Source organism: Cervus canadensis, chromosome X, assembly GCF_019320065.1.
Source record: "Cervus canadensis isolate Bull #8, Minnesota chromosome X, ASM1932006v1, whole genome shotgun sequence".
Classification (NCBI taxonomy): Eukaryota; Metazoa; Chordata; class Mammalia; order Artiodactyla; family Cervidae; genus Cervus; species Cervus canadensis.
The window spans coordinates 37,547,421-37,570,444 of record NC_057419.1 but is presented as its reverse complement, the minus strand read 5'-3'; the positions used below and the strand labels follow the sequence as shown (position 1 = coordinate 37,570,444).

The following is a 23,024-nucleotide window of genomic DNA, read 5'->3' as shown; positions in this document are numbered from 1 at the left end:
TTTGTATCATTTTTTTAGATTCTACATATAAGCAATATCATATATTTATCTTTTTCTGTCTGACTTCACTCAGTGTGACAATCTCTAGGTCCATCCATTTTGCTGCAGATGAAATTATTTTGTTTTGTTTTGGTTTTCGGATTTTATTTCTGTTTGTGTGTGTGTAACCACATTCCTCCTTTGATGGACATTTAGGTTGCTTCCATGACCTGGGTATTGTAAATAGTGCTGTCGTGAACATTGGGGCACATGTATCTTTTCAAATTATGGTTTTCTCCAGATATATGTCCATGAGTGGAATTGTTGGGTCATATGGTAGCTCTGTATTTGGCTTTTTAAGGAACCTCCATGCTGTTTTCCATAGTGACTGTACCAATTTACATTCCCACCAACAGTTTAGGAGGGTTCCCTTTTCTCCATACCCTGTCCAGAATTTAATGTTTGTAGATTTTTTAATGATGGCCATTCTGACTTGTGTGAAGTGATACCTCATTGTAGTTTTGATTTGCATTTCTCGAATAATCAGTGATGTTGAGCATCTTTTCATGTGCCTCTTGGCCTCTGTATTTGGAGAAATGTCTGTTTAGGTCTTCTGTCCAGTTTTTGACTTGGGTTGTTTGTTTCTTTGATACGGAGCTACATGAGCTGTTTGTGTATTTTAGAGAGTAATCCTTATTGGTCGCTTTGTTTGCAAATATTTTCTCCCATTCTATGTGTTGTCTTTTTATTTTGTTTATGGATTCCTTTTTTTTGGCTGCTCCGCAGCATATGGGATCTTTAGTTCTCTGACTAGGGATTGAACCCACACTCCCTGCATTGAAAGCACAGAATCTTTTTTTTTTTTTTTTAATTTATTTTTTTTTTAATTTTTATTTTTTTTTTTATTAGTTGGAGGCTAATTACTTCACAACATTTCAGTGGGTTTTGTCATACATTGATATGAATCAGCCATAGATTTACATGTATTCCCCATCCCGATCCCCCCTCCCACCTCCCTCTCCACCCGATTCCTCTGGGTCTTCCCAGTGCACCAGGCCCGAGCACTTGTCTCATGCATCCCACCTGGGCTGGTGATCTGTTTCACCATAGATAGTATACATGCTGTTCTTTTGAAATATCCCACCCTCACATTCTCCCACAGAGTTCAAAAGTCTGTTTTGTATTTCTGTGTCTCTTTTTCTGTTTTGCATATAGGGTTATCGTTACCATCTTTCTAAATTCCATATATATGTGTTAGTATGCTGTAATGTTCTTTATCTTTCTGGCTTACTTCACTCTGTATAAGGGGCTCCAGTTTCATCCATCTCGTTAGGACTGATTCAAATGAATTCTTTTTAACGGCTGAGTAATATTCCATGGTGTATATGTACCACAGCTTCCTTATCCATTCATCTGCTGATGGGCATCTAGGTTGCTTCCATGTCCTGGCTATTATAAACAGTGCTGCGATGAACATTGGGGTGCACGTGTCTCTTTCAGATCTGGTTTCCTCAGTGTGTATGCCCAGAAGTGGGATTGCTGGGTCAAATGGCAGTTCTATTTCCAGTTTTTTAAGAAATCTCCACACTGTTTTCCATAGCGGCTGTACTAGTTTGCATTCCCACCAACAGTGTAAGAGGGTTCCCTTTTCTCCACACCCTCTCCAGCATTTATTGCTTGTAGACTTTTGGATAGCAGCCATCCTGACTGGCGTGTAATGGTACCTCATTTTGGTTTTGATTTGCATTTCTCTAATAATGAGTGATGTTGAGCATCTTTTCATGTGTTTGTTAGCCATCTGTATGTCTTCTTTGGAGAAATGTCTGTTTAGTTCTTTGGCCCATTTTTTGATTGGGTCATTTATTTTTCTGGAGTTGAGCTGCAGGAGTTGCTTGTATATTTTTGAGATTAATCCTTTGTCTGTTTCTTCATTTGCTATTATTTTCTCCCAATCTGAGGGCTGTCTTTTCACCTTACTTATAGTTTCCTTTGTAGGAAAGCACAGAATCTTAACCACTGGACTGCCACGGAAGTCCTTGCTGCGCAAAAGCTTTTAAGTTTAATTAGGTCCCATTTGTTTATTTTTGTTCTTATTTTCATTACTCTAGGAAATGGATCAAAAAAAAATCATTCTGTGGTTTATGTTAGAGAGTGTTCTACCTTTTCCTCTAAGAGGTTTAGAGTATCTGGTCTTACATTTAGGTCTTTTAATCTATTTTGAGTTTATTTTTATGTATGGTATTAGAGAGTATTCTGATTTCATTTTTTTATATAGCTGTCCAGTTTTCCCAGCACTACTTATTGATGAGGTTCTTTTTTTTTTTTAATATTTATTCATTTATTTGGCTGTACCAGGTCTTAGTTGCAGCATATGGGATCTAGTTCCCTGACCAGGGATCGAACCTGGGCCCCCTGCATTGGGAGCTCAGAGTCTTAACCACTGGGCCAGCAGGGAAATCCCAGGTTCTTTTTTTCCATTGTATCTTCTTGCCTCCCTTGTCATAGATTAGGTGATTGTAGGTGTGTGGGTTTATCTCTGGACTTTATATCCTTTTCTATTGATCTGTATTTGTTTTTTTGCTAGTACCACATTGTTTTGATTACTATAAACTTTGTAGTATAAGTCTGAAGTCAGGGAACCTGATTCCTCCTGCTCTGTTTTTCTTTCTTAGGATTGCTTTGGGTTTTCTGGGTCTTTAGTGTTTCTATACAAAATGTAAAAATTTTTGGTTCTAGTTCTGTGAAAAACTGACATTGGTAATTTGATAGGGATTATATTGAATCTGTAGATTACTTTGGGTAATATAGTCATTTTCACAATACTGATTCTTCCAATCCAAGAACATGGTAAATCTTTCGATCTGTTTGTGTTATCTTTGATTTCATCAGTATCTTATAGATTTCTGAGTTGAGGTCTTTTGCCTCCATAGATAGGTTAATTCCAAGGTATTTTTTCTTTTGATGTGATAATAAATGGAATTGTTTCCTTAATTTTTCTTTCTGATCTTTTGTTGTTAGTGTATAGGAATGTAAGAGATTTCTGTATATTCATTTTGTATCCTGCAACTTTACCAAATTCATTGATGAGCTCTAGTACTCTTGAGTATGCTTATTCAACCTGCCTGATTTTCTGTTGTTTCCAAAGCCTGGCCACTGTCTTATTCTGTACTTGGCTTTAACTCTAGATTTAGAATTTTGATTCATCTCTTTGAAGGCCTCTTGAGGCTCTCTGTATATGAACTTCTGTTACCAATTCCTCCTATTCACCTTTCTCCTCAGCTTTATTGAGATATAATTGACATATAATATTGTGTAAGTTTAAGATGTATAGCATAGTGATTTTTATATGTGTATGTATTGCAAAGTGATTACCACAATAATGTTGTTTAAGGCATCTATCACCTCACATAGTTACAATTTTGGTGGAGAAGGATGAAGGAAATGGGTGAGGGTGGTTAAATGGGATGAACCTTCTGTTTACCTTTGAACTGCCTTCTTGGTATTGAACAAAGTTTAATGCCACACTATGCTATCCTGCTCCTGACCTACAGCTTGCAAGGATTTCATTTCTGTAGTACTCGCTCTTTTTTTCTGTCTCCTCCCATTTGTCTTTCATTTTTCTTTTCCTATTCTTTCTTTCTTAGGAATTAACTTTACTGAGGTGTCATTTACATGCAATAAAATTCACATGTTAAGTGTATAGGTTGATGTGTTTTGGTGGTTTTTTTTTTTTTTTGGCAAATGTAACCTGTGTAGCCACCATTACAATCAAGACACAGAATATTTTCTTTCTTTTTTTTTTTTTTTTGGTTTAATAGTGTTTATTTATTTATTTTTTTGCATGATCATATTTCTTTTTATTGTTTTATTCTTTTTTTTTCATTTATTTTTATTAGTTGGAGGCTAATTACTTTACAGTATTGTAGTGGTTTTTGTCATACATTGACATGAATCAGCCATGGATTTACATGTATTCCCCATCCCGATTCCTCTGGGTCTTCCCAGTACCCCAGGCCCGAGCACTTGTCCCATGCATCCAGCCTGGGCTGGTGATCTGTTTCACCCTAGATAATATACATGTTTCAATGCTGTTCTCTCAAAACATCCCACCCTCGCCTTCTCCCACAGAGTCCAAAATTCTGTTCTGTACATCTAAAGACACAGAATATTTTCATCTCAGAAAATTCTGTCAGTCATACTCCTTTGCTGTCAATCTACTCCCCACCCTCTATCCCAGACAGCCACTGTTGTGACTTCTTTCACTGCAGATTATAAATGAAATCATACTGTATGTACTCTTTATTTCTGTGGTGTCTTTTACTAAGCATAATTGTTTTGAAAGTCATTGATACTATTTCATATATAAGTAGTTAATCCCTTTTTATTGCTTAGTAGCATTCTACTTAATGACTGGACCACAATTTATCTCTTCATCAGCTAATGGATATTTTTGACTATTATGAATAAGATTACTGTGAATATTCATGTATATGTTTTAAGTGATTTAAGTTTTCATTTCTCTTGAGGAAATTATCTAGAAGTGGATTTGTTGAGATTAAAAAGTGTGTTTTAACCAGGTTTCAACAGTTTTTCTAGAATATTTCCTTTTTGAAAGACAGGTTTTAAAAGGTCTAAATTCTTAACTTAAGAAACAACAACTGGGCTGAGGGGAGTTCCTGAAATGATCCTGCTTGATTCAGAAAGAAAAAGTTCCTCATTTTGACAAGCACCAGGACCATATATAATAGAAGTTGACTTAACATGGGAATAGCAAAAAGTTTGTGTTGTTGAATAGTTGTACCAAGATAATTTAGCCCAATTGTCCTTCTCAATATGAGGGTTATTTCTTCTTAAAGAATGCCAACTTTATCAAGCTTTCCCTTTCCTGTTATTAATTTGGAGACAATTCTCCTTTTTCTAAATTTCTAACATCTTTATGTTTGCTATAATATAAACATCCTTGAGGTCTATTAACATATCCAGATTTTACTTTTTTTCTGTTAAATCTGTGATGACTGTTAAAAGAAGTATTGATAGATATTAACAATTCATATCATTAAATCTTCAGAAGACAATGACAGTATATACTTTAGACCAGCCCTGTCCAATAGAAATATAGTGTGAGCTACAAATGTCATTGGTAGCTGAATATTCAAATTTTGAAGGACTCATGTTGAGGCTGAAGCTCCCAATACTTTGGCCACCTGATGTGAAGAACTTGACTCATTGGAAAAGACCCTGATGCTGGGAAAGATTGAGGGCAGGAGGAGAAGGGGACAACAGGGGATGAGATGGTTGGATCACGTTGCCGGCTTGATGGACATGAATTTGAGTAAACTCCGGGAGTTGGTGATGGACAGGGAGGCCTGGTGTGCTGCAGTCCATGGGGTCGCAAAGAGTCGGACGTGACTGAGCGACTGAACTGAACAAATGCAATTTAAAAATTTCTAGTTGCCACATTTAAAAAGCAGAAACAGGTAGTTATTTTAAATAATACAGTAATAATTTTGATGCCATGTTTTTAGCCCCACATATCTAAAATATTATATCAGTATATAATCAGTATCCAGAATTACTGAAATATTTTAGACTGCAGATCTAGACTGAAAATTTTAGTAGGAGAACTCACTTAAGATAATTGACTTTCGTTGAATCTCAGAGGACTTGATTCATTTGAAAGCCTCCCTGAACTATTTGTTCCCATTCCTTTAAATGCCACAGTAGGATCCTCAGATTAGGAATGACAGAGTTATTAGGATATGTCCCAAGAGAGTGCCGTGTGTCATGAGCACAGCTTCTATATGGCCTGTGCAGAAACCTTGTTGATACTCTTGTTGGAGTCACCTGGCATGTGCATATTAGGTAGAAATAATATAGTTTATGAAATAAAGAGATGGTATAACTAACAGCATTGAATTTTGTTAATATGCCATACAATGTGTTTCAAGCTCTGGTCCCTATATACCTTTCTAATTGTGTTTTCTGTAATCTTTCTTTACTTTTTTCTCTAGCCATACATAATCGCTTATGATTATTTGAACCCATTGAGCTTTCTACACCTGTATATTTCTCCCTACATTTGGTATGTTGCCTGGCAATCTCTAAGTGATCCTTCCAGACCCACCTTAGATAGCACCTCAGTGAAGTCTATCCTGCCATCCCTATATCCCAACTCTCAAATGGGTAGTTACTTAATTCTTCCTTTAGCATCTTGAACTCACAGCACTTATTTTATATTGTAAGTTTTCTCCTTTTAATTTCTCTTAACAGTGTGATGTACTTGACAGTGTAGAGTTTCACTCATCTTTGTATTCCTAACAGGATGCTTGAGTGAAGTGAAAGTTGCTCAGTCGTGTCCGACTCTTGGCGATCACATGGACTATACAGTCCATGGAATTCTCCAGGCCAGAATACTAGAGTGGGTAGCCTTTCCATTCTCCAGGGGATCTTCCCAACCCAGGGATTGAACCCAGGTCTCCTGCATTGCAGGCGGATTCTTTAACAGCTGAACCACAAGGGAAGCCCAACAGGATGATGCTTAGTATGTGCCTAATATTAAGCATTCAGTGAATGTTTGTTGTATTAAATTTTACAAGGAGTCATAGACACCAGCCAAAGCAGGAAGTACAGTTGTGGATTTTGTTCATGCTGTGCTACCAATAGCTTTTATCTTGGACTTTATATATCAATTATAAAATTATCACTTAACTTCTCTGTATCAATTATAAAATCAATTATTGATAGGTCAATTAATTATAAAATTATAACTTAATTATAAAATTAGAGTGTGTTACTAGAATTTTAAGATGACTTACAGCTCTGAATAGCTGGTTGGTTGGTACCTGTATATACACTTATCTTGAGTGGAAATGTGTTTAAGCTCTTCGGGGAGGGAACTGTGTCTTGTTTACATTATTCTTGGTCTGTTTAACAAAATACTTGATTATCATTAAATGTTTATTGAATTAAACATGTCTATTTCATTCATATGGCCCACAGAGATGCAATACTGTCACCAGGGATGATACTGTATATTTCTCATGGTGATTTGGAAATGCACATGGGCTCAGATAAGACTTTCCTGTGTTATTCCATCACCATCAAAGGCAGTTCATATGATGCTTAATTGTTTATGACATTTTGCTTAGCAATCCTCTAAATAACTAGGCCATTCTGTTAGGAATGGAAAGGCTAAAGATATCTTGTATGGAAAATTAACCATCATTTGTTTGATTTCATTAAATATTTGACCTCTTTTGCAGGCAAGTTTTATTTTATGTATATTGTGTGTAGTTTACAATAGTGTGGAGATAAGAAACCAAAGAGACAGTTGAATCAACTTAGACATTTTTCTTCCTTCAAAGACCTCTTTGGTAAGAGTTGCTTTACATGATCAGAGAAACTTCTCTAGTAACGAACTATAGAAATGATCCCTGAAAGTATAGTCTTGGTAAGAGTTGCTTTAATACACTCAGCTTAGCTAACCCATTTTAACCTTCCAACTGTGTTGTTATAGCCTACTTATTGCATCCCCAGCCTTTCCATGTATTATTATTTCTGGTCTGATTTAGATGTGAATCTACTGGGCAAGTGGCTTAGATAAGTCTGTCTTCAGTGCCTAGTGCATTGTTAACACTATGTAAACAAAAGTTAATTAATTAAGTTTTTAGATAGAAACAGCCTTTGGTACGTTGGTAACTAAAACAAACCAGATCTCAGCTGAATAAAAGACTCAGTCAAGAGCAACAGGGCTCAGCTACAATGGGTAAGAGGATGTAACGATAGTAAAACTTATACAGAGACTTTGTAAATCTATACAGATACTTAGGGGTAGGATTGGATGAATTGGCAAGTTAAGTTTGGTTTTTGACCTTCCATTTTATAGGAGTGTGAAAGAGATAAAATACCAAATTCATTGAAACATTTATACAATGTGCATTTGATTGAAAGGACTGAGTTGTGGCTTTTTGAGATATTCCTCCTACTGCTATAGTTTGTTCAGAGTAAGTATAATTCTACCCTTTAGTCTCTAAAGTTTAGTGCCCTGGATGAGACTGGATGTATTTCCTCACCAGAAGCAAGTTGGAAATTCCTTTTTTGATTAGCATGATCTAGTCATCTCTTGCCTTTTTACCCTCCCTGCTCCCCAGCCAGTTGTCCTCTAAAATTTTATGTACCTTTATCTCCTGATGAACCCAGGCTTAAGTTTGCTCCAGTCCCTGAGCCAGTTCTGTCTGGAGCAAGAAAGAATAACAGTATTATGAAGTAGGGAAGAGGTTGTTTTGGAATGAAGTCATAGTGGCCATCAGATTTGATATTTAACATGCTATGGGTGTACTTTAGGCACCTGTTGAGCTTTATCATTTGTGACTGTCATGATTTTCATGGAGTTAGCCTGCCCTGTATCCTTTCCTAGTTGCTCTCAAGGATGAAGGTTCTGTTCAGAACTACAATACACTGCTGTGAATAATTCTCTTAAAACTATGGTGCATGCAGTTTCATGTGACTTAGGCATTATGATTTACTGATTGGATTCTGTTGTGCCATACCCAGTTCGTCAGTTGGGTCCTCCTGGAACATTGCATAAGAAAAATGATTGTCTCTCTGACCATAATATAGGCAGTATGATTTGCAGTGTGATTTTGTCCATCACTAACCTGTTTGTCCAATTTTTTTTGCCATGCCCCCTTGACACTATTTTGGACATTTTGACTGTCCTCATTAAAACCAGTCTCTGCTGGGAGATTTTCTTAGCCCACAACAGAATTAAAGTGTAGTACTCTGAATAGTGTTGGCTCATTTATTCTCTCTTTACTATTTTTTAGTTGTCTCAGAGTCCTGGCAAGTCAGTTCTTTCAGGCCTTTCTCAATAGGCCTAGTATAGTGGAAAGTACAGGATTTCACGTTAGAAAGCCTCAGTTCAAGTCCTAGTTTACTACTTCCTCTTTCTGTCAGTTTTAAGAAGTTACTATGCTTTGTTAAATCTCAGTGCCTGTATCTCATGAAATAAAAGTATATTCCAGGACTGCCCTGGTGGTCCAGTGGTTAAAAATCCACTTTGCAGTGCAGGGGATGTGGGTTTGAGCCTTGGACAAGGAACTAAGATCCCACATGCCAAGGAGCAACTAAGCCTGCATGCTGCAATTAGAGAACTGGTATACCATAACTAGAGAGTCTGTGTGCTGCAACTAAGACCCAGCCAAATAAATAAATATTAAAAAAGAAGAAAGTTCTTAAATAATCTCCCTTACAGAGTACATTGATGATTATATGAGAATGCATATGAAAAAGCTGAGAAACTATGTAAAGCACTAGGCAAATGTTAACTTTATTGTCATTTTTCGTCCTTTTCTCACTGAAGCATTTGCAGATAATTATTGTGATTTGGAGTAAAATCTTGTCCCTGGAAAGTCTTTAAACTGCTTTGGCTTTTGAATGACTGGTTGAGTTGATGGAGGTCACGGGGAGAGACTTGGGGTGCAGGACTGTTGATAGATTTTTTTCCATGTTGTAACAGAAGCTCCCATCCTCAAGGACAGAGAAATTTTCCCCATACTGTACCTAAAATGCTGTCTACCTAATTAGAATTAATTGGTACAGATTAACGCAGCTGCCTCAATAGAGTGACTCCCCAGCGTTAACTAGGATGAATCTCATTTAAATTAACTGAAATCATATTGTAAATCATAGTTTATTTCAGTAGCCAGGAAGATAATTTAATCATTTTCTTTCAAAATGTACAATCTTGCTTGATATAACCTTAATACAGGATGTTGTCTTCACATCTCAGGAATAGGCTGTATTTATAGAAGCTTTTTTCTGAACTTATCCCAGAAGAAAGTCTCTCCTTCATAGTGTAACTCTCAACCATTCAGCTATGTGATCTCTATTACTCAGCTTTGCTGACTGCATTTTATCCTAAAGAACTGCAGTGCTGTCATTGCCTCAGCTGCTGTCAGTCAAGTTGCTCAACTGAATGACACTGAAAATATGTTTTGAAAGGATCAGATTATTTTGACAAAGAATGAATTATATAAAACATTAAGAGAACATTCACAAGTCAAAATCACAGTCTCATATACTCTGTAACTAGGAGTTATAATTGGTATTCTAATAAAATATCTTTGGATTAAAAAAAAATGAAGTCAAATTTAAAAGTTTTATATTGGTTTTTTTCTTTTTTTAAAGTTAGTTTTAAATTAGTTTATTTATTTTAATTGGAGGATAAGTATTTTACAATATTGTGATGGTTTTTGCCATAATACATCAACATGAATTGGCCATAGGTATACATGTGTCCTCCTCCTGAAACTCCCTCCCTCTTCTCTCCCCACTGTATCTCTCTTGGTTGTCCCAGAGCCCTGGCTTTGGGTACCCTGCTTCATGCATCGAACTTGCACTGGTCATCTATTTTAAATATGGTAATGTACATGTTTCAGTGCTATTCTCTCAACTCATCCCACCCTCGCCTTCTCCCACTGAGTCCAAAGTCTGTTCTTTACATCTGTGTCTCCTTTGCTGCCCTGCATGTAGGATCATTGATACCATCTTTCTAAATTCCATATATATGCATTAATATACTGTATTTATCTTTCTCTTTCTGACTTACTTCATTCTATATAATAGGCTCAAGGTTCATCCAGCTCATTAGAACTGACTCAGATGTGTTTCATTTTTATAGCTGCGTAATATCCCATTGAGTATATGTACCACAACTTCTTTATCCATTCATCTGCTGATGGAATCTAGGTTGCTTCCATGTCCTAGCTATTGTAAATAGTGCTGCAATGAATATTGGGGTACATTTGTCTCTTTCAATTCTGGTTTCCTCCATATGCCCAGCAGTGGGTTTACTGGGTCGTATGGCAAGCTCTAGTACCAGTGTTTTAAGGAATCTCCACACTGTTCTCCATAGTAGCTGTACCAGTTTGCATTCCCACCAACAGTGTAAGAGGCTTCCCTTTTCTCCACACCCTCTCCAGGATTTATTGGTTGTAGACTTTTTGATGATGGTCATTCTGACTGGTGTGAGATGATACCTTATTCTGGTTTTGATTTGCATTTCTCTGGATTGAGTATTGTTGAACATCTTTTCATGTGTTTATTAGCCATTTGTATGTCTTCTTTGGAGAAATGTCTGTTTAGGTCTTTTGCCCACTTTTTGATTGGGGTGTTCTTTTTTCTGATACTGAGCTGCATGAGCTGCTTGTATATTCTGGAGAATAATTTTTTGTCATTTGTTTCCTTTGCTATTATTTTCTCCCATTCCGAGGGCTGTCTTTTTACCTTGCTTATAGTTTCCTTCATTGTGCAAAAGCTTTTAAGTTTAACTAGATCCCATTTGTTTATTTTTGTTTTTATTTCCATTGCTCTGGCAGGTGAGTCATAGAGGATCTTGCTGTGATTTATGTTGGAGAACGTTCTATGTTTTCCTCTAAGAGTTTTATAATTTCTGGTCTTACATTTAGGTCTTTAATCCATTTGGAGTTTATTTTTGTGTATGATGTTAGAACGTGTTCTTTCATTCTTTTACACGTAGTTGACCAGTTTTCCCAGCACCACTTGTTGAAGAGACTGTATTTTCTCCATTGTATATTTTTGCTTCATTTGTCAATGATAAGGTGTCCATAGGTGCGTGGATTTATCTCTGGACTTTCTATTTTGGTCCATTGATTTATATTTCTGTCTTTGTGCCAGTATCATACTTTCTTGATGATTGTAGCTTTGTAGTATAGTCTTAAGTCAGGCAGGTTGATTTCTCCAGTTTCATTCTTTCTTCTCAAGATTGCTTTGGCTATTTGGGGACTTTTGTGTTTCCATACAAATTGTGAAAATATTTGTTCTAGTTCTGTGAAAAATACTGTTGGTAGTTTGATAGGGATTGCATTGAATCTGTGGATTGCTTTGGGTGGTATACTCATTTTCACTATATTGATTCTTTGAATCCAAGAAGATGGTGTATTTCTCCATCTATTGTGTCATCTTTCATTTCTTTCATCAGTGTTTTATAGTTTTCTGTATACAGGTCTTTTGTTTCTTTAGGGAAGTTTATTCCTAAGTATTTTGTTCTTTTCATTGCAGTGGTGAATGGTATTGTTTCCTTAATTTCTCTTTCTAATTTTTTTCATTGTTAGCGTACAGGAATACAAGGGATTTCTGTGTATTAATTTTATATCCTGTGATTTTACTATATTCACTGATTAGCTCCAGTGGCTTGGACCTGGGAAATGCATGCCACCTTGGGCTGTGGCAGCTCCCGTGTGGTCCATCCACTGTGAGCACATTCACCCCACACATCTCAGCAATGTTTGTTTGCAGTATCCCTTACCATAGCACAACTGAGCGAGTATATCTGAATAAGTGACCACTTTTGTCTGCTCATGTCAGGGCAGAAATTAGACACTGAAGAGACTTGCAAGCAGAGGAGGCCAACCTAAGCAAAGAAAAGAAGGGGGAACTGCCCCAGAAGTGGCAGGTGCCACAGATTAAAATCCTGCAGTTACGCTGAGACTGCATTTGAGGGGCAACTGTTGACTTTGAGAACAAGTACAAGCTGGAACAAGGGATTATCTGACACTGAAATGACCCCACACTGCCTACAACAGCTCCAGAGAAATTCCTAGATATATTTTTCTATCTTATTATTTTTTAAAAGTTTATTATTTCTTTTTATTTTTTATTCTTATTTTTTCCTCTTTTTTAAACTTTCTTCCCCATCCTCTTTTTCTTTTTTTCCTCATACTATCCTAATATGGTTCTTTATGTTCAATTTACTTTCTTTTATATTGTACTTTTAAGAGTCCAATTTTTATTCTAGGTTTTTAATTTTTGCTTTTTGATCTTTTGTTATTAATTTTATACCTTTAAGAGTTTAATTTCTAATATCCATTTTCACGTAGGGATTTGATTACTGGCTTGATTGCCTTTTTCCCTTTTGACTACTCTCCCTTTTCTCCTCCTGGTCACCTCTATCTCCTTCCTCCCTCTTCTCTATATAACTCTGTGAATCTCTTTGGGTGGTCCTGGCTGTGGAGAGTTGTTTCACCATTAACCTAAGGGTTTTGTCTTCTGCATTGTGTGGACAGAGAAGTCTTGATGCTATTGTCAGAGGTTGGGATTGAAACCCAGAGGCAGGAGGCTCAACTCCAGAACTTTGGACTATCATAGAATTCCTGACCCCAGGGAGTATTGTTCTCTACTCCATACCTACACTGAGACCAAGCTCCACCCAAGAGCCAGCAAGCTCCAGTGCCAGACACCCCATGATAATGGTTTTTTTCTTTTCAAAAACATTTTAAGAAATCTTTCTAAATGATATTTGGATTTTTTTAAAACACTTAAAAATTTTTCCTAATTTTTAAAAAATTGTGGTATAATTGGCATACAACATTATGTTTGTTTCAAGTGTGCAACATAATGATTCAATACTCGCATATATTACAAAATGATCAGCACAAGAAGTCTAATTTAACATCCATCACTATACATAGTTAGAAATTTTTTCTTGTGTTGATAAATTTTAAGATTTATTCTTAGCAGTTTTTTAATCTTAGCAATTTAAAAATATACAATAGTTGCCATGCTATACATCACATTCCTATGACCTATTTATTTTATAACTGAAAGTTTGTATCCTTTGATTTCCTTTACCCATTTGGCCCACCCTCTGCCTCCTGCTTCTGGCAATCACCAATCTATTTCCTTTTATCTATGGGCTTTATCTTTAATGTCTCTATGTATCAGTGAGATCATATAGTATTGGTCTTTCTCCAACTTGTTTCACTTAGCATAACACCTTTAAAGTCCATCCATGTTGCAGATGGCAAGATTTCATTCTTCTATGGCTGAATAGCATTCTATTGTATATATTTACCACATTTTCTTTATTCATTCATCCATCGATGGGCACTTAGGTTCTTTCCACGTCTTCAGTTCAGTTCAGTCGCTCAGTCATGTCTGACTCTTTGCGACCTCATGAACTGCAGCACGCCAGGCCTCCCTGTCCATCACCAACTCCCAGAGTCCACCCAAACCCATGTCCATTGTGTTGGTGATGCCATCCAGCCATCTCATCCTCTGTCATCCCCTTCTCCTCCTGCCCTTAATCTTTTCCAACATCAGGGTCTTTTCAAATGAATCAGCTCTCTGCATCAGGTGGCCAAAGTATTGGGAGTTTCAGCTTCAACATCAGTCCCTCCAATGAACACCCAGGACTGATCTCCTTTAGGATGGACTGGTTTGATCTCCTTGCAGTCCAAGGGACTCTCAAGAGTCTTCTCCAACACCACAGTTCAAAAGCATCAATTCTTTGGTGCTCAGCTTTCTTTATAGTCCCAACTTTCACATCCATACATGACTACTGGAAAAACCATAGCCTTGACTAGAAGGACCTTTGTTGGCAAAGTAATGTCTCTGCTCCTTAATATGCTGTCTAGGTTGGTCATAACTTTCCTTCCAAGGAGCAAGCGTCTTTTAATTTCATGGCTGCAATCACCATCTGCAGTGATTTTGGAGCCCAAAAAAATAAAGTCTGACACTGTTTCCACTGTTTCCCCATCTATTTGTCATGAAGTGATGGGACCGGATGCCATGATCTTAGTTTTCTGAATGTTGAGCTTTAAGCCAACTTTTTCACTCTCTTCTTTCACTTTCATCAAGAGGCTCTTTAGTTCTTCACATTCTGCCATAAGGGTGGTATCATCTGCATGTTTGAGGTTATTGATGTTTCTCCCAGCAATTTTGATTCCAGCTTGTGCTTCTTCCAGCCCAGTGTTTCTCATGATGTACTCTGCATAGAAGTTAAATAAAGCAGGGTGACAATATACAGCCTTGATGTACTCCTTTTCCTATTTGGAACCAGTCTGTTGGTCCATGTCCAGTTCTAACTGTTGCTTCCTGACCTGTATACGGTTTCTCAAGAGGCACGTCAGGTGGTCTGCTATTCCCATCTCTTTCAGAATTTTCCACAGTTTATTGTGATCCACACAGTCAAAGGCTTTGGCATAGTCAATAAAGCAGAAATAGATGTTTTTCTGGAACTCTCTTGCTTTTTCAGTGATCCAGCTGATGTTGGCAATCTGATCTCTGGTTCCTCTGCCTTTTCTAAAACCAGCTTGAATATCTGGAAGTTCACGGTTCACATATTGCTGAAGCCTGGCTTGGAGAATTTTGAGCATTACTTTACTAGCATGTGAGATGAGTGCAATTGTGAGGTAGTTTGAGCATTCTTTGGCATTACCTTTGGGGTTGGAATGAAAACTTTTTCCAGTCCTGTGGCCACTGCTGAGTTTTCCAAATTTGCTGACATATTGAGTGCAGCACTTTCACAGCATCATCTTTTAGGATTTGAAATAGCTGAACTGGAATTCCATCACCTCCACTAGCTTTGTTCATAGTGATGCTTCCTAAGGCCCACCTTACTTCACATTCCAGGATGTCTGGCTCTAGGTGAGTGTGAGTGATCACACCTTCGTGATTATCTGGGTCATGAAGATCTTTTTTGGACAGTTCTTCTGTGTATTCTTGCCACTTCTTAATATCTTCTGCTTCTGTTAGGTCCATACGATTTCTGTCCTTTTTTGAGCCCATCTTTGCATCTTTGCCCTTGGTATCTCTAATTTTCTTGAGATCTCTAGTCTTTCCCATTCTATTGTTTTCCTCTATTTCTTTGCATTGATCACTGAGGAAGGCTTTCTTATCTCTCCTTGCTAGTCTTTGGAACTCTGCATTCAAATGGGTGTATCTTTCCTTTTCTCCTTAGCTTTTTGCTTCTCTTCTTTTCACAGCTATTTGTAAGGCCTCCTCAGACAGCCATTTTGCTTTTTTACATTTCTTTTTCTTGGGGATGGTGTTGCTCCCTCTCTCTTGTACAGTATCACGAACCTCTGTCCATAGATCATCAGGCACTCTGTCTATCAGATCTAGACCCTTAAATCGATTTCTCATTTCCACTGTGTAGTCATAAGGGATTTGATTTAGGTCATACCTGAATGGTCTAGGGGTTTTCCCCACTTTCTTTAATTTAAGTCTGAATTTGGCAATAAGCAGTTCATGATCTGAGCCACAGTCAGCTCCCAGTCTTGTTTTTGCTGACTGTATAGAGCTTCTCCATCTCTGGCTGCAAAGGATATAATCAGTCTGATTTTGGTGTTGACCATCTGGTGATGTCCATGTGTAGAGTCTTCTCTTCCACGTCTTAGCTATTGTAAATAGTTCTGCAGTGATCATGAGTTTGCACATATCTTTTCAAGTTAGTTTTTTAATTTTCTTCAGATAAATACCTTGAAGTAGAATCATATGGTAGTTCTGTTTTTAATTTTTTGAGGAACTTTACTGTTTTCCATAGTGACTGCACCAATTTACATTTCAACTGACAGTGCTGAGGCATCCCTTTTCTCTAGATTCCTGCCAAAACTTCTTATTGCTTATCTTTTTATGATGGCCATTCTAACAGGTGTGAGGTGATATCTCATTGTGGTTTTCATTTGCATTTCTTTGATGATTAATGATGTTGAGCTTCATGTACCTAGTAGTCTTCACTGTGTTTCCTAAGTTGGATTTTTTGCCATTAAGTTGTCTGATTTCTTTATATGTTTTGGATATTAAGCCCTTATCAGATATATGATTTGCAAATATTTTCTTCTATTCTAAACTTTCCTAAATCTGTTATCAGTATTTTGAGCAAGGCACAATGGTTACCTAATCTTAGATGAATCAAAAAATTTAATATTAGTCTTATTAACTGCTTTATGGGAGTAAGGAAGCTAGAGGTTTTTATTTTCATATGTATCATTACTTGAGGCCTGTGAAATGTATATAATGTATGTTTTCCCTAAAATCTCTAATCATGCAGGGTTTTAAAGATTCTGTGAGCTTTAAAATATATTTGAGTATATTTGAAAATAATTTGCTTTGTGAAGTGGCCATGTGAATCTATTTTTTGATATTTAACAAAGAATTTCATTTAGAAGATTTATTGTTTATTGTAACAGGTTAAAAATCTGTTTATTGTAGCAGATTAAAAATATTCCAGAAGGTGCTTTTATTAATATTATTAATGCTCAAAAGCAATGCAAGAGATTAGAGACATGTTGGTTATGGAGACCTCTGTTACACGAGTTTGGAAAAACTTCACTTTTGATAATGTGAAAGGCATCAGTTATGGTTATCTGTTATGTTTTAGTTTTTAGGAATTCTGTGGCTTAATCAGGTTCAGCCATATTGAGTCTGGAGCTCAAGTCTGTTTAGAAAATGGTGAACATTTCTACAGATTCAGTAACTGGTTAATGTTGTTCCTAACTGAGCATGTCATTTTTTTCTCAGAAAGTAGGGTCAAGACTTCAGAGTATGTCTGCTTGAATGTATTAATAAGTATCTCAGTTTTACAGGGCATATATCTAAGTCTCCCTTCATAATTTCTACATTTTGTAGTTTTGAAGACATTGTTAATTTCTATTTTATAGTTTTAAAATGACCTATTAATAACAATACTGTTTGTGAAGTCAATGCATTTTACTTTGAGAATGAGTAATGATGATTAAGTTATAAACAAGTGACTCCCAGGAAGTAGAAAATTTATTTGAAAACTGTACTCTTCTTTTAGCTAAAATAAACTTTATCTCCAGTTCAGTTTTACTGTAAGGATCATTGAAGTTTCTTCATGCTGTAGGAACAGATTTCAGAATGATTTGCTAGTTTCAGCCAATGTTGATACTTCATGTCACTTTTATCTTTTATTGTTATTTCAGAAGCTGTTGAAAACCTAATTGCAAGAGACGTTACACCTAGCACACATGAGGCAATTGAGAGAATCTTCATGGATATAGGGAATATCAACAGAGAGTCTATGGCTGACATACAGGATTGTCAGGTTGGTATAAAAATAATTTTATGATAAGTTTTTTTTATGATAAGTTTTGATGATTCACTGTTTTAATTAATGTATAAACAATCTTCATGATTAACATGATATCTAAATACATAGAAATCAATGGAAAAATGTCTCAAATTTAATATGTGCTATTTAACCTCTCTAGGCTTCACTCTTCTCATATGTTAAAAGGAGAACAATAAAACCCACCTCCCAACGTTGTTATGAATAGTGAACAAAATAACATATTTAAGGTCCTGGGTTGTTGTTGTTCAGTTGCTAAGTCGTGTCTGACTTTATGACTCATGGACTGTGGCATGCCAGGCTCCCATGTCCTTCACTGTCTCCTGGAGTTTGTTCAGATTCATGTCCTCTGAGTCTGTGATGCTATCTAACCGTCTCATTCTCTCCTGCCCCCTTCTCCTTTAGCTTTCAGTCTTTCAGGGCCTTTTCTAATGAGTCAGCTCTTTGAATGAGGTGGCCAAAGTACTAGAGCATCAGCTTCAGCATCATTACATTCAGGGTTGGTTTCCTTTAGGATTAACTGGTTTGATCTCCTTGCAGGCCAAGGGACTCTCAAGAGTCTTCCCCAGCACCACAGTTTGAAAGCATCAGTTCTTCAGCGCTCAGCCTTCTTTATGGGTCCAGCAGTCACACCTGTACATGATTACTGGAAAAACCATAGCTTTGACTATATAGACCTTTGTTGGCAAAGTGATGTCTCTGCTTTTAATATGCTGTTGAGATTTGTTATATAGCTTTTATTCCAAGGAGCAAGCATCTTCTAATTTCATGGCTGTGTTCACCATCCACAGTGATTTTGGAGCCCCTTCTACGTGCCATGAAGTGATGGGACCAGATGCCATGATCTTAGTTTTTTGAATTAAGCCAGCTTTTTCACTTTCCTCTTTCACCCTCATCAAGAGGCTCTTTAGTTTTTCTCTTTCTGCCATTAGGGTGGTGTCATCTGCTTATCTGAGATTGTTGATATTTCTCCTGGCAGTCTTAATTCCAGCTTGTGATTAATTCAGCCCTACATTTTGCATGATGTACTCTGCATGTAAGTTAACAGGGTGACAATATACAGCCTTGTCATACTCCTTTCTCAGTTTTGAACCAGTCAGTTGTTCCATGTCCAGTTGTAATTGTTACTTCTCGCCTGCATACAAGTTTCTCATGAGACACGTAAGATGGTCTAGTATTCCTATCTCTTTAATAATTTTCCACAGTTGTGATTAACACAGTCAAAGGCTTTAGCATAGTCAATGAAGCAGAAGATGTTTTTCTAAAATTCCCTTGCTTTCTGTTTGATCTAACGGATGTTGGCAATTTGATCTCTGGTTCCTTTGCTTTTTCTAAACCCATCTTGTACATAGTAGTTAGTCACTTACTAGTAATTCTCTTTTCCTTCCTTTTGCAGTAAAATAAGAAACTACCTAGTAGTGGGGAACTCAGTTGAATATAAACCTTCGGAGGTAGTGCTTTTTTGGGGGGGAGGGTATTTTTTTTCCTAGTGTTTAATTGGAAGTCTGTCACTTAATTTTGAAATTGCCTTGAGGTTCTGAAATGAGGTTCTGAAACATTTTGAAAATGTTTACCTTGGGCAGATCCTTCCATTTAGGTGACTGTACAAATGGAAAGGTGAGAAGAAAGTTTATTGTAAATATCTTTCATGTGAAGGACACAGCAACCCACTCCAGTATTATTGAATGGAGAATCCCATGGGCAGAGGAGCCTGGAAGGCTACAGTCCACGGGGTCGCAAAGAGTCGGACATGACTGAGTGACTAACACACACACACACACACGTATGTAGCTTTATATATGATTCATATGCCATATAATTTACCCAATTCTACATTTCAATAATTTTTAGTATTTCACAGAGTTGTATACTCATCACCAAAGTGAACTTTAGAACATTTTCATCACCCCAGAAAGAAACACACTCTCTGTTTCCTTTTCTCTTCTCCAGCTCTAGACAGCTTCTAATCTACTTTCTGTCCCTATGGATTTGCCTATTCTGGACATATTATATAAATGGAATTATACAATATGTGGTCTTTTGGGACTGACTTCTTTCACGTGAAAGTGAAAGTGCAAGTTGCTCAGTTGTGTCAGACTCTTTGCGACCCCCAGGCCAGAATACTGGAGTGGGTAGCCTTTACCTTTTCCAGGGGATCTTCCCTTAGCATAATGTTTTCCAAGTTCTTACATGTTGTAGCATGTAACTGTAACTCATTACCTTTTATGGCTGAATAATATTTCATTCTTTGACTGTGTCACATTTTGTATATTCATTCATCTGTTGATGAACATTTGGGCTGTTTATACCTTTTGGCTGCTATAAATAATGTTGATATGGCACTGTTTACAATATCTACGACATGCAAGCAACCTAGATGTCCACTGACAGATGAATGGATAAGGAAGTTGTGGTACATGTACACAAAGGAATATTGTTTTTCAGTCACTAAGTCATTTCTGACTCTTTGCAACTCCATGGACTGTAGCACACCACCACTCCCTGTTCCTCACTATCTCCCAGAGTTTGCCCAAGTTCATGTCCATTGAATTGGTGATGCTATCCAACTGTCTCATCCTCTGCCACCCTTTTTTTTTTTTCCTCTGCCACCCTTTTCTTTTGCTTTCAATCTTTCCCAGCATCACGGTTCATCAATAATGGAATATTATTCAGCTATAAAAAGGAATGCATTTGAGTCAGTTCTAATGAGGTGGATCAACCCAGAGCCTATTATACAGAGTGAAGTAAGTCAGAAAGAGAAAGACGAATATCGTGTATTAATGCATATATATGGAATCTAGAAAGATAGTATTGATGATCCTATTTACAGGGCAGCAAAGGAGACGCAGACTTTGCTGTTTGTGTCTAAAAATAGACTTCTGGACACAGTGAGGGAAGGACAGGGTGAGATGATTTGAGAGAATAGCATTGAAACATATACGCTAGTATATGTAAAATAGATAGCCAGTGGGAGTTGGATGTATTGCACAGAAAACCCAAAGCTGGTGCTCTGTGATAACTTAGAGGGGTGGGATGGGGAGGGAGGTGGGAGGAGGGGTCAAGAGGGAGGGGACATATATATACCTATGGCCAGTTCATGTTGATGTATGGCAAAAACCATCACAATATTGTTAAGTAATTATCCTCTAATTAAAAAAAGTATTAATCCAAGTAAAAAAAAGCCCTGCTGATATTTTAATAAGGATTATATTAAATCCATATATAAATCTGAGGAGAATGAATGTCTTAAAAGTAATGCTGCTATGAACATTCGTGTACAGGTTTTACATATTTTAAAAAATTTATTTTTTAATTGAAGGATAATTGCTTTACAGAAATTTTCTTGGTTTCTGTCATTTCTTCTAGGTATGTACCTAAGAGTGAATTTGCTGGTCATATAGTAACTCTGTTTTATTTTTGAGGAACTGCTGGATTGTTTTCCAAACAATAAAATTTACCATCTTAACTATTTTTAAATGTAAAATTCAGTAGTATCAAGTACATTTACATCATTGTGCAACCAATTCCTGAACTTTTTTCATCTTGAAAAACTGAAATTCTATACCTGTTAAATAACAACTCCATTTTCCTTTTCCCCAGACTCTGTCAACCACCATTCTGCTTTCTATATCCATAAGTTTGACTACTCTTGGTACCTCTTATAAGTGGAATCATAACAGTATTTATTGTTTTGTGACTTGAGGTACCTCTTTATAAGTGGAATCATAACAGTATTTATTGTTTTGTGACTCGAGTATTTATTGTTTTATTGTGTGGACTTTAGTAGTTGTGGCGTGCAGGCTTAGTTGTCCTGAGAAATGTAGACCCTTCCTGGACCAAGAATCAAACCTATGTCCCCTGTGTTGGCAGGTGGAGTCTTAACCACTGGGCCACCAGGGAAGTCCATGATCACTATCTTAAATGACTGAATAATATTCCATCTAGTAGATTTATCATAATTCATCTATATATTTCTTTATTACTGAGTATTTATATTGTTCTTAATTTTTCGCTATTGTAAATAATGATATGAGGAACACTATTAAGTGCAGAGATTATCCCCTCCGTATTTTAGATTATTTCAGTAAAACAATTACTGTGTCAAAAGATAAGAACATTCTGGCTCCCCATGCCTGAGCTCCACTCTTTAGAGCCACGAATCCCAGTCACTTGAGGTTTGGAGCTTGACCTTGCTTTTTTCAATCTATCTACACATACGCCCAGTGATGTAAAGATTTTAGCCCTGCATCTGAGTCCAAATCTCAGTGACTGAAGACCTGTTAACTGATTGATGAGCTTATGTGATACCAACCACCTATGTGCCTGACTTATGGAATCTTTCCAACTTAAATTTTCCCCGCTGCCATAATCTTCTGATTTGTTCATTAGGATACCCTGATGCCAACTGCTTTACTGAGCTGAAGGCAACTTGTTCATCTCTGTAACTTCAGAGACTATTACAGTATCTCATACTATATTCTATCCATCTTGATGAGCTGATGAGATATCCCTCCTTGGCCTGCAGATGTATCCATCTCCCAGCTCTAGGTCTCAGTACTTCTCAATCTGCCAGATTAACACAAATCATAGAAGTCACAAAAGCTTTGTGATTCTCTTTTTTATATGTCTTTAAGTAAGCAGTGGGAAATTATCTTTCTGAAATAGTTAATGCTATTCTGAGCAGAAATATAATTAATTAGGTAACAAAATCTATGTGACATCTTTTCAGGTCTTTAAATAAATAGTAGTCAACTATCTTTCTGAAACAATTAAATGTTAGCCTGTGTAGAAATACAATAAGGTAAATAAACTTTCAACTTCTCTTTCAGGACTGTGAATTTATAACAAATTAAATGGTAAATACTCTTGTGAAAGAAAATCTTAAGTATTCATTCAAACAAATAATCCTTCAAAGTAAACAAATCTTCAAAGAAAAGTGTCTAGAATTACCATCTTTAATCACATATTTTCCCCTAAATTTGTCATTAAAACTTAAAAAGCAACCAAAACCTTCATACTGGGTCTATACTTGTCCATCCCGTTTCTTTGTCCTACGACAAGGCAATATACTCCCTTCCCATCATGTGCATACTATTATGATAAGCAAAGGAAGAAATGTCCCAATTGCTTTGGGAAGTACGAATGGCTCTAT

General features: G+C 36.8%; 1 protein-coding gene and 1 pseudogene across 1 annotated transcript in view; both read right to left on the bottom strand.

The window, feature by feature from the left end:
* LOC122435515 (testis-expressed protein 11-like) overlaps nt 1-23,024 on the bottom strand; it is a 143,074-nt gene that overhangs the window by 4,872 nt on the left and 115,178 nt on the right. The window contains exon 12 of the mRNA XM_043459717.1: nt 8,106-8,114. Within this exon, the coding sequence (XP_043315652.1) occupies nt 8,106-8,114 (9 nt within the window). The remainder of the gene's footprint in view (nt 1-8,105; nt 8,115-23,024) is intronic.
* Nucleotides 7,338-7,428, bottom strand: LOC122436250 (annotated as a pseudogene).